The following is a 12053-nucleotide window of genomic DNA, read 5'->3' as shown; positions in this document are numbered from 1 at the left end:
AAACCCTGCATTGTTATAGTGGTTATTTTTCATTTCTTCGAACCTAAAACTAGTGGCATTTATTGGTGTTAAATTCCAGATGAGAAGTTCTCGGCGTCACTTTGGAGGCATTGGCATGAGACATCATCGTGTGTGTGTATATATGTATATGTATGTGTGTGTATATATATATATATATATATATATATATATATATATATATATATATATATATATATATATGTGTGTGTGTGTGTGTGTGTGTGTGTGTGTGTGTATTTTTTTTTTCTCTCTATTTCGCGTCGTCGCAAGTTACTCGTCGCCATGCTTCCCTCTAATTACGATTCTCATCTATCTTTCATAAAGTCTTTTATCCATTCGAGGAGTTTGCCTTTCACTCTACCTAGGTGTTCTAATTTTCATAATACACCTTGTCAAATGCCTTCTTAAAGCCTAAGTATACACAATCCACCCTTTCATACGCTGCCTGAGATCTGTCTTCTGAACCTTCTCCAAGGAGTTGTTTGTTTTCTTGCATTTATCATTGAACCACTTTTGGCCATTTCTTGCCTCAGTTTTGAATCTTTTGAATAGACGTCGCAAAATTTAGAATATTGCACATCCAGGTTCTTTTGATTTAGGAGGATTTGCCAATTTATACCATTAAAGAAATATTTAAGGCATCTATAATCACCTCTCTTGTAACTGTACTTTCATTTTCTTTCCTTATTTATGGTGAGTTTTTCCTGTAGCAGACAGTATTTCAACTTAATTACTACAAGACTACTTTTTCCTAGAGGAGGGCAGTAGTCCATATCCTTAATGTCATACTTTGTAAATGTATGTGTGTGTGTGTGTGTGTGTGTGTGTGTGTGTGTGTGTGTGTGTGTGTGTGTGTGTGTGTGTGTGTGTGTGTGTGTGTGTGTGTGTGTGTGTGCACGCGTTAAGGGAGACATGCATCCCGGGGCCCGGCCATATCCGGGGGTTGCAACTCAGCCTGGCGCAGTGCAAGCGGTTCGCACCTGATCGAGGTCTACCAAGACTCCAGCGCAGCGCCGGAGCCAGAGGGGCCGCAGGAAGTGAGGGCTGGCAAGGGGCTGAAACAGCTGAAGGGCTGAAACAGCTTATCGCCAAGCCCAAGATGACGGCAGTGCCAGAAAAAAATATCCTGTGTGGCGGCGGATGTGATAGTGGGTGACATCATCAGCCTCTTGGCCAACAGCGTCATTTTCCGTCCTTAGCAAGAGCTGCACTCTCGCCTCCTGCCACGCGTCGACGCTTGACACTCGTTGACACCTGTCACACGTCGACGCTTGACACTCGTTGACACCTGTCACACGTCGACGCTTGACACACGCTGGCACCTGCCACGCGTCGACGCTTGACACACGCTGGCACCTGCCACGCGTCGACGCTTGACAACGCTGGCACCTGCCACGCGTCGACGCTTGACACACGTTGGCACCTGCCACGCGTCGACGCTTGACACACGCTGGCACCTGCCATGCGTCGACGCTTGACACACGCTGGCACCTGCCATGCGTCGACACTTGACACACGTTGGCACCTGCCACACGTCGACGCTTGACACACGTTAACACTTGCCACACGCCGGCACTTGACACACGTTGACACTTGCCACACGTCGATGCTTGACACACCTTGACACCTGCCACTCAATAATATGACACCAACGCCTGTTCCGCAGAGATACATTCTGGCAATGCCGACAGAACATATCATAGACGCAGTAGAATCACCATTTCATCGACGGGAATAGTTGCAGCCTACACTGAAAGGACTTTCTGAAATGACTCCGCAGCTGGCGTTCCCTCGCCAGCTGCACAGGTCTTGCGGTTCAGCGTCATCTTGAGAAATACTGAACATTTATAGTTATATCAAGTTTTTGTCATACGATTTCCCATTCACATTAAGAGTATTAATTGATAATTTCGAAACACAGCGGATAGTTATCCTGGAAAGGCAGTAACATGGGCAAAGTAAGACTATTGTTGGGCACTCCTTTCTGTTAACACTTCCATCTGTGGGGGAAACGAGGCTCACTCTTACGGCAAACAGTAACGATAGTAGTGGGAATGATAGCATTTAGGGCCTGTGTGTAAATTTTCATCGTTAGTCAGAAAATTATCTTTAAAGTTTGATTCTTCTATAATGTATTTGGGTCTGAATTGTGAATGTTGGTTCATTATGAATGGACACTACATTTCATACTTAGTAACATCGTTCCAAAACTTTGTCAAAAGTTACAAAAAAAAAGAAGTAGATATAGTAAATGGATAAATCATAGTGATAAATATGTTTTTTTTTTCAAAGCAGCAGCCGAACGGGAGTATGCATTTTTTTATGTGGTCCAATGAGAAAAGCAGGATATATATGTGGACCACCCTATTCACAGCAGCATTCTATCGGACTCGAGTCTAGTTCTAAAATAGACAATGGAATTATCTTATTCTATTGGCTCCAGACTGTTTGAAATTTTCGTAGCTTTTCATAGAGACCGCAATCGCGGACAAAAAGTTTTAATTCTTAAACAGAACTTATGCAATAGTTGAAGTGTGCATTGCGGGTTAGCTGTAAGTATGTATTGTATCTGTTTCCTCTTTAGCGTCTGTTACCTTATGGTCTAGGAATATAAATGTTGCCAAACGTCATCCGCTCGCGGCCCAAGAGGAAACAAAAACACCTTAAAAGGACCGTCCTGCGTCAGCGACTTTTAATGATCACTGACTCAGTAAAAACAGAATGGAAATGTGAGTGTTCTTATGTTTTTTGCGTGTGAACACAAAGAGATATGTCACACACACACACACGGGCGCGCGCGCACAGGTAAGTAAATAGATAGGTATTGATATAACCATATATAGATGCACACATACACACATGCACACGCGCACACACACACGCACGCGCGCACACACCCACACCCACCCACACACACACGCACGCACACACACACACACACACACACACACACACACACACACACACACACACACACACACACACACACACACAAAAAAAAAAAAAAAAAAAAAAAAACGCACACATGAACATATATACATACATACATACATACATACATACATATATATATATATATATATATATATATATATATATATATATATATATTTATATATATATATATATTTTTTTTTTGTGTGTGTGTGTGTGTGTGTGTGTGTGTGTGTGTGTGTGTGTGTGTGTGTGTGTGTGTGTGTGCGCGCGTGCGTGTGTGCGTGTGTGTGTGCGCGTGTGCATGTGTGTGCGTGTGTGTATGTGTGCGTGTATCTATATATCAGTATGGTTATATCTAAAAAATGTATATATGTGTATATATATATATATATATATATATATATATATATATATATATATATATATATATATATATATATATATATGCATATATTATATCTGTCTATCTATCTATCTGTCTATCTATCTATCTATCTATCTATCTATCTATCTATCTATCTATCTATCTATCTATCTATATACATATATATATATATATATATATATATATATATATATATATATTTATATATATATAAATATATATATATATATATATATATATATATATATATATATATATATATATATCTGCACTAATTGGGTACAGCCCAATAAATGATCGCATTTTAAAAGTCAGAATACAAGCAAAACCTCATAACATTAGTATTATACAATGCTACGCACCAACCAACATTGCAAGTGATGAAGAAATGGAATTTTTTTATAACTCTCCAAGATACTTTAGACACAATCGCTAACAGAGATGTAAAAGTAATCATGGGAGACCTCAACGCCAAAGTAGGAAAAAATCATATAAAAAATGACACCTGTGGAAAATTCGGCCTTGGAGATATAAATGAAAGAGGTGAAGATTTTACTGAATTCTGTAGTACAAATAATCTAGTTGTAGCCAATACATTCCAACACCACCCAAGACACTTGTACACGTGGTTTTCACCAGACAAAAGAACACGCAACCAAATTGACTACATTGTGCTGAACCAAAAATGGAAAAGTTGCATAAAAAATGCAAGACAAGACCTGGTGCCGACTGCAACAGTGACCACCAACTACTAACTATCGACTTTAAAATAAGACTCAAAAAGATGCAGCGTCCAACACCACCTCTAAAGCTCGACTACAAACTCTTGATAACAATTACAGAATTACAGTGTCAAACAAATTTGAAATGCTCAATCAATGTGAAGATGATGAAACACCAAATGAGTTGTGGGAAGAAGGAAAAGAACTCTTGCTGAGCGCTGCTTAAGAAACTATCGCTAAAAAGAAAAAGACAAATTCCCCCTGGATATCTGAAAAAACACTAAGTGAAATTGAAACAAGAAGATGCCTAAAATCAAAAGGTATCAATAATCCAGTTGAAAAAGTAATTTACCAAAAACTAAATACAAAAATTCAAAGATTATTGCGACGAGATAAGGAAAAATATTTAAATGAACATTGCCAGAGAATTGAAAACTGTTCTATCAATAAGACAACTAAAGAACTCTACCAAGGAGTACGAAACATCACACGAAAATTTAAACCTACAATGGACACTATCAAAACTGAAGATGGACTTGTTTTATGTGATGGAAAAGAAGTCAAAGATAGATGGAATCAATATTGTTCCAACCTATACAAAAAGAATAAAGATCTAACAACATTAATTAGACTCAATGACAGCGAAGATGAACCACCGCCACTGCTAGACGAAGTTATAAAAGCCATAAAAGAGTTAAAGAATAACAAGAGCCCGGGAATGGATGAAATAACAGCGGAACTAATCAAGAATGCTGGCGAAAGTGTTGAATACTTCTTCTACAAACTTTGTACAAAATATGGAATGAAAGAAGATGGCCAGAGGACTGGGTAAAATCAGTCTTTGCTCCCATACCTAAAAAAGGTGACGCACTCCAATGCAACAATAACAGGACAATTGCATTAATAAGTCACAGCAGCAAAATTTTGTTGAAAATTATTGCTGAAAGAATGAAGTTGAAGTTAAGAGAAGAAATTGCAGACGAACAAGCAGGTTTTTGCCCTGGAAAAGGTACCAGAAACCAGATTCTAAATTTAAAATTGATCATAGAGAAAAACAGAGAACATCAAAAAGACCTATACCTGTGTTTCATCGATTATGTGAAAGCTTTTGATACTGTTGATCACGATATCCTCTGGAATAACATTTTTTTTTTTTTTTACTTATGCTTATATTTATATGTATATGTACGTATGTATGTAAGTTTGTATATATGTATGCATAAATGTATGAAATGTATGTTTAAATGCATATATATGCAGAAAGTTTATATATGCGTGTGTATGTGCGTATGACTACGTATGAATCTGTGTGCATTATATATGCTTATATCTACGGTATTCTAAGTATATAAGATTACACACGTGCATTAGATATTGGAGAGTGAAACATTAAGATATAATACATATAATTTCAAGAAGACCAGTGAAACCAATACGATAATAGAAGCTTTAATAATGTCCAGGAAAGGAAAAGTGATCCCGTAGAACGAGTGGCTTTTAGCATTCCGCATGTAAACAAATAACTTTTCAGCTTTAAATCCGTCTCGCATATGGTAATATTTGTATACGATGTATCGATCTATCTGTAGGTTTGAGCACATTTCTTACCAAAAATTGTTTATCAACATCGTTTCACATAATCAAATTATCGGAAATAGTCTTTAATACAAAAGACCTAATCTATTCTCTCTTTCGCGAGCCTGATCTGGTCAGTAATTTAGTTAATCAATGAAGGCTAATCAAAGGCCGACACCGGAGCTTACCTGAAGGAGTTCACACCGAGGTTCTCTCCGCCCGACGTTACACACGAATACACTCTTCGATGTGAAAGACGGCGGAGCAGTCTCGCCTGTTAGAGGTATGAGACGGCTTTTAAAGCAAGTAAAACGTCATTTAGCTTGTCAATTTTTTGTTTTTGAGAGTTTTTTGTGTTACAGATATGGTATCCATTCCGGCAGTATTACAGTAGATTTTTAAAGGTTTTATCTTTAACCCATAACTGACGGGTAGCATTCATAGAGGCCGGGTCCTCGCTGCCGGGGGCTTATATCGTCGCCCTAGCATGCGCGACCACTCATGCCAAATACCAGCATCCCATGCCGTTTCTTCGTAATACTACGAAGATATGTTGTATTTTCAGTTTTCATTATTTTTTAAAGCCTCTACTTGCCAAACTTCCTGATAAATCAAGACTGAAGGGTATTTTTGTTGTTATATAGACTCCATAGTTGATCATTATTCGGTCTATAGACCGAATAAAATAAGCAGTGTGCGGCATCATGGAGTTGAAATCGTCTGTTTGTTGCATTTTTTTTGTTTGTTACATGGTAAAAATGAGAAAGTGTTAAAACCGACTTAATCACACTTTCACTGGCAGAAAAATAATCTTTTGCCGTGATTGTAACAAAAAAAAACTCATGGCATGTCCATACATACTCTATGGCATGTGCGTACGTGCCCCCGGCAGATGGTCCCGCCATGCCATGGCATGTGCGTACATGCCACCTGTCGGCAATGGGTTAAATGATTTTCTTTGTGGTGGTTAAGAAATTTCAAAGAAATTTTGTTTATTGGTTTGAGTTTAGAGTTTGGATGATGATGGAATTATTTGTTTTTGAATTTCTCATTTAGTCGTTTGTAGATATTCTCTAGTTTGTGTGTATAATGAAGTATTCAGGATTTGGTAATTTTCTGGAATAGTTTCACATAACTGATCATGTCAGTTTTGGTACTGATAGATTCCTCTCGCCCTTTAGTACACACACATAAAGGAATTATGCTGTAGAACCCACCCACACTCCCACATTCTTGGCCCTGATAGTAGGGGAGGGCATGAAAAGGACTGGGGAAATAGCGGGGTAAAATAAGAAAGACTATAGGCACTATATTGTCTTATGCAGTGGGCTGTGCCCCCTGCAACCCATCTCATGGGGGCTGCCACCCTCAATATCTGGCCTAGAAAACAAAGAATCCTCCATGTAATCATGGCAGGGTAGAGTGCACAACAGACATGAAGGAACACCTGACACTGAATCTGTCCAGTGCTCTATCCTGCCATGAATAAGTGACGGATTCTTTGTTTTCTTGGGCAGGGGTTGGGGGCCCGTCTGCACTATAGTGACTGTTTCTGTGTATCAAAGATATTTGCGGGCTGTCGATGGTACAAGTGGAAAGAAAAGCGCAAGATCGAGTTGAGTGGCGAAGGATGGTGGAGAGGTCCACGGCTGCTCAAACATGTGCATACCGTTATTGATGATGATGCTATCTAGGCCAAGAATGTGGAATTTGGTGGTATCTGTAGCATAATTTCTACATATTTGGATAGTAGAGTCAGAGGAATCCATCGATACCAAAATCTTTGTGATCGGTTATGCAACACTATTCCAGAAAATTACACAGGATATGTATCTAGGTAACTAAAACCTCAGCTGCATTTCAGTCGGAAAGCTTTACATTTGTAGAACCTATTATTTCTCATTCAAAGGTTGATTTTCACATCATGCTCTTTTATGTAGTATTATGCATTTCCATATGTTAAATTCCCTGGCTATATGTTTGCAGAATATGTAGAACATTATAAATGCTGAATATTTTTTTTCTGAAATAGACAATATAGATATTAAGAGTACTCAGCAGTGTTAACCAGAGTACATAAACCATGACAGGAATTCTGAAAATATCTCCAGGAAGAATGGCTGGGCTGGAGCTAATCTTGTGTCTGCTGGTGGTCAGCATCTTGTGGGGAGTGACTAACCCACTGCTGAAGCGGGCAAGTGTTGGTATTGAGGATATACAAATGTCAAATCCTCTTTTGCAGGTAAGTTATTATTTTTTTTTTTACTGGAATGGATTGTGTAAATGAATTAGTATTATATTTGTGTGCAATGTCTTGCCTACAAAATTACTTTAGTATTTTTGATTTTGGTTATATATAGATTTTTTCAGAAATGATGGCTTACTTTGTGCGTATACTTGCTTTTTTCAAATGTCTTTTTTAATTATGATTTCAGATATAGAAGTAGAAATGCCTTAAGGATTTTTATAGAAATTTCAAAATCATTGAGAGGCATGATATTAAGAAGTATATGTTACCATAGATTATTCATGGATTGTCTTCCCCACAGACCTTGTATGAAGTGAAGTTCCTTGCCAGTCGGTTTAGTTATGTGTTTCCATTCCTGCTGAACCAACTAGGCAGTGTGCTCTTTGTGTATCTGCTTGGTGCAGCAGACCTGTCTCTTGCAGTCCCTATAAGTAACAGTCTTACTTTCCTTGTTACTACTGTAGCAGGCCACTGTCTAGGGGAGGAGACGACAAGTAGAATGACTTGGGTTGGAGCAGGTTTAGTGTGTGCTGGTGTTACATTGTGTGTAGCAGATAAAGCTCAGTAGTAGAATGGTTGTGATTCTTGTGTACATATTGTCAAAAGTGAAGTTTAAAGTATAGAAATGTTTGGCAGATATGAATGTAGGTTGTAATAGATTTAGATATAAAAAAAAGTAGAAAGATGGTGCTGGTGTAAAAATATGAGTAGGGACTGGCTAGTACAAGAAAAGAAATTAGTGAACTAATTACTGTTCAAGGGACTGAAATTTTGTTTAAGAATTTTTGAAACTGATAATTTTATTAACATTTTGTTGATTTATTTGAAATGCAATAATTTCAGGGAAAAAGACATTTGTATTTAATTAGATATTTTTATGTAAAGGAAAGAAAGTTACTTTCAGTCCCAAATGTGTGAAAAACAATATATTCATTATTTGTTATTACTTTGTTGATGAATCATGTAATATGTTGCATTTAGTGTTTGGTGAATAGTTGATGTTTGTGATATGGATTATCTGTGAACTCCTCCTGTTTGGTGTTTCAATATGTGTAATATTATTTGGTATAACATGTTACACATTGTGTTTGTATCTTGTTAAGCATAATAAGTAATAAGTGTTTTGCTCTAAGCACACCATTTGATTCTCATGATGTTATTTATTATTTAAGCCTTTGTACATTGCTATATTTTGTTATAATACTCAATGAAGTTATATTGTTGATCCAACAGAATATATTTCACAGTAAAGTGGATAAATAAGGGTGGTTTTGTCAACATGATTGTTGTTAAATAAATGGTATCAGATGAAATTGTTTTTTTATTTAGAAAACTATAGTATATATTTTTGTCCCAATTTCCAAATCCTGTAATTATATGTAGTGCAATAGTTTATTATTAGATAGATAGGTTATTTTACCAAAGAAGATTTCCTTTATTATTGCTGAAATATTTATACTATTACATTATATCATTTTTTTTATTTAATTTAATTTGAAGAGAGACTAATGAAGGACTATCAAAGATATATTGCCTGGTCACATTTCTAGTTACATTTATGTACTACTATTTATTTAGTACTAGAATGTTTTAGAAATGGTTTATTAAAGACTAGCAGTTGTTTTTGAATGTAGATATGGAAGAAGAGGCATTTTTCGTCATGTAGTTTTTAGTCTTTAAATATTTGCAGGCATATCTGTGAATATCTTGATGGAGAGTTTGAATCAGCACAGAGTTGCAAGACTACTGGGAACCCTAAGTATAATTTTTTCACAGAGTGAGTGAAGATCATATATAAATGTTCCAGTTTTGAGTCATTTGAGAAAAATCATAAGAAAGTACTACCATGAAGCCTCACAAATAATGCCTGGAGACATTTTTCATTTGAATTTGGAAGCTTGGTTATTATGAATGATGAATTGTAGGTAAACTGGAAGTATTGTAACAGCCAAGCAGGAAATGAACTTTGTGTGTCATGATCTATACAAGTTTTCCAGAATTTCACATTTTTAAAGATTTTGCTGTTCATTAATTTACAGTGATGAACTGTATTTATGTTGACAAATGTAGAAGAGGTATGAATGAGAATGAATATGAGTACAAGGGATGTATTTGACCAATTTTGATTATATCTTGTATTTCTGATGAAGATCTAATCAAAATCGGTTAAATACATTCATTCTCATTCATAACTTTTCTACATTTGTGAAGTAAGTAGAAGTAGAAATTTTCTCATCCATATCTTTATTCATCACATTGATGATATTAGTATGAAAGAAGGATATTTTCTATATGTCCAGTCAGATATGGCAGATTGGAAAAAAAATATGGCACTTTTATAACACAGATGTTTCAGGACCAATGGTTTCAGCTGGCAATTTAAAATAATTTTCAATTAAAAAGATAAAATATTAGGATATATATTGTCTCTTTACATTATTATTAATTTTTTACCTGAAATAATTGGAGTAGGCAGTTATTTACAGTAAAGACTATTTTTTACACATGAAAGAAGTCCACATTTGATAATTTCTGGTAATAAATTAATATTTGGCAATTTGATGTTGGTGAATCATTTTGTTTAGTTAAAGAATATCTTACATTAAATTCAGATTTTAATTCATACATGCTTGTCTGCTTTGAAAGAAACTTAAGTAATGGTTAATGGTTAAAAGCAAGATAAATGTGCTAGACATCTAAGGTCATGTAGCACTATAGTTAATGTTAGGGAAGGGTGATTGAGTTAGTGATTAGTTGTCTAAGCTGGGCAAAGGAATTGGTGAGTGAAAGGGTTAGGGTCAGGTGTGGTAAGGAGTTAGATTAGATGAAGGATATGTATGCGTTTGAGGAAAGAGAATAGGTTGCTGAAGCAGAAAGTGTGGGATTCTGTAAGGATGTCTGATAGGTTGGGAGGTCGGTGAAGGGAGGATAGGTGGGGGAAAGCAGAGGTACGGGTTGTTTCAAAACGTGGGCACGACAATAGGATGTGTGGGATTGAAAGGGGAACATTACATAAGGAACATAAGGGTGGATCAGATTGTGATATCAGATAGGAGTGTGTTAGACGGGTGTGGCCAATGCGTAAGCGGGCGAGAGCAGTCTCACAACGTCTGTTGCGATGAAATGGAGCTGACCAGGAGGAGATTGATAGTTTTACAGAATGCAATTTATTAGTGCGGAGGCTTGACCAAAAATATTGCCATCGATTATACAAGAAGGTCTTAAAGTGTGGGTAATAATCCATGGCTGGGATACGTGAGAAGCGTGGTTGGTATGATGTGGACATAGCGGCGTGGCGTGCTAGTGTATCAGCCTGTTCATTGCCGGGGATTCCAACATGGCTGGGCACCCAGCAAAATTTGATTGTTTTATGGCGTGTGGACAGAACAACCATTTCTGGATCTTACAAACAAGGGGGTTGGTGGTGTGTATTGACTTTATGAGAGTTAATGAGTTACGGGAGTCAGTAAAAATTGTAAAAGAGGAAGAGGAGAGTGAGTATATGTGTTTTAGAGCAAAAAGGAGTGTATACAGTTCTGTAGTAAGGACACTGGATTCAGGAGGAAGGGAGTATTTGAAAGTATGAGTTGGGGAGATTACTGCAAAACCAGCACCGGAGGTGGATTTGGAGCCATCAGTATATACGTGAATACTAGAGGAATGAGTGGAGACATGGTCAAGGAAATGGGTGAGAAGGACAGTAGGAGGGATATTTGATTTTGGTGGGTCAGGGAAAACAGAAGAGCAAATATGGGGGTGAGGTATAAGCCATGGAGGGATGGAATGGACAGAGAATGGGAGAGGTTGGAGATGGGGGAAAGGGGAATGGGAGAGGAGGGTATCCATGCGAGTGGAGAAAGGAGTAGGTAAACGTGGAGATGAAGCTAAGGTAAGAAGTAGGGATTGTGGGATAGTTAGTTTAGTGAGGGAAAGTTGGTGGAATCGAACATAGCTAGAGGGAGTAGAGGGAAGTGATTAGAGAGAAAAGGGCACGACGTCGAGATAGAGATGGTATGCCTGATTCAGTGTACAGGCTCTCAACTGGAGAGGAGCGAAAGGCGCTTAGTGCTAAGTGAAGACCACAGTGATGGATTGTATCAAGATGGGCAAGGAGAGAAGTTGAGGCAGAGGAGTAGATATGGCATCCATAATCAAGAGTGGAGAG

The 12053-nt window shown here is 37.4% G+C and overlaps 1 protein-coding gene across 2 annotated transcripts; it reads left to right on the top strand.

The window, feature by feature from the left end:
- Nucleotides 1-5670: 5670 nt before the first annotated feature.
- Nucleotides 5671-9201, top strand: LOC119576782 (transmembrane protein 234 homolog). Of its 2 annotated transcripts, none has more exons than XM_037924424.1 (3): nt 5671-5923; nt 7731-7882; nt 8190-9201. In XM_037924424.1, exons 2-3 carry the CDS (start codon nt 7757-7759, stop codon nt 8454-8456), a joined length of 393 nt encoding a protein of 130 aa, XP_037780352.1. In that variant the 5' UTR covers nt 5671-5923; nt 7731-7756; the 3' UTR covers nt 8457-9201. The 2 variants fall into 2 exon arrangements, with proteins under 2 accessions (XP_037780352.1, XP_037780351.1); XM_037924423.1 differs by having other exon boundaries at nt 5677-5923; nt 7752-7882.
- The last annotated feature ends 2852 nt before the right edge of the window (nt 9202-12053 follow it).

Source organism: Penaeus monodon, chromosome 9, assembly GCF_015228065.2.
Source record: "Penaeus monodon isolate SGIC_2016 chromosome 9, NSTDA_Pmon_1, whole genome shotgun sequence".
Classification (NCBI taxonomy): domain Eukaryota; kingdom Metazoa; phylum Arthropoda; class Malacostraca; order Decapoda; family Penaeidae; genus Penaeus; species Penaeus monodon.
The sequence above is the reverse complement of the archived record's forward strand: the minus strand, read 5'-3'. Positions and strand labels throughout refer to the sequence as shown.

Excerpts from the sequence above, each read along its gene's own strand:
- LOC119576782 (XM_037924424.1), top strand. The coding sequence starts at position 7,757 with ATGGCTGGGCTGGAGCTAATCTTGTGTCTGCTGGTGGTCAGCATCTTG. Across the intron at positions 7,883-8,189 it reads TGTCAAATCCTCTTTTGCAG|ACCTTGTATGAAGTGAAGTT; the intron begins GTAAGTTATTAT and ends TCTTCCCCACAG.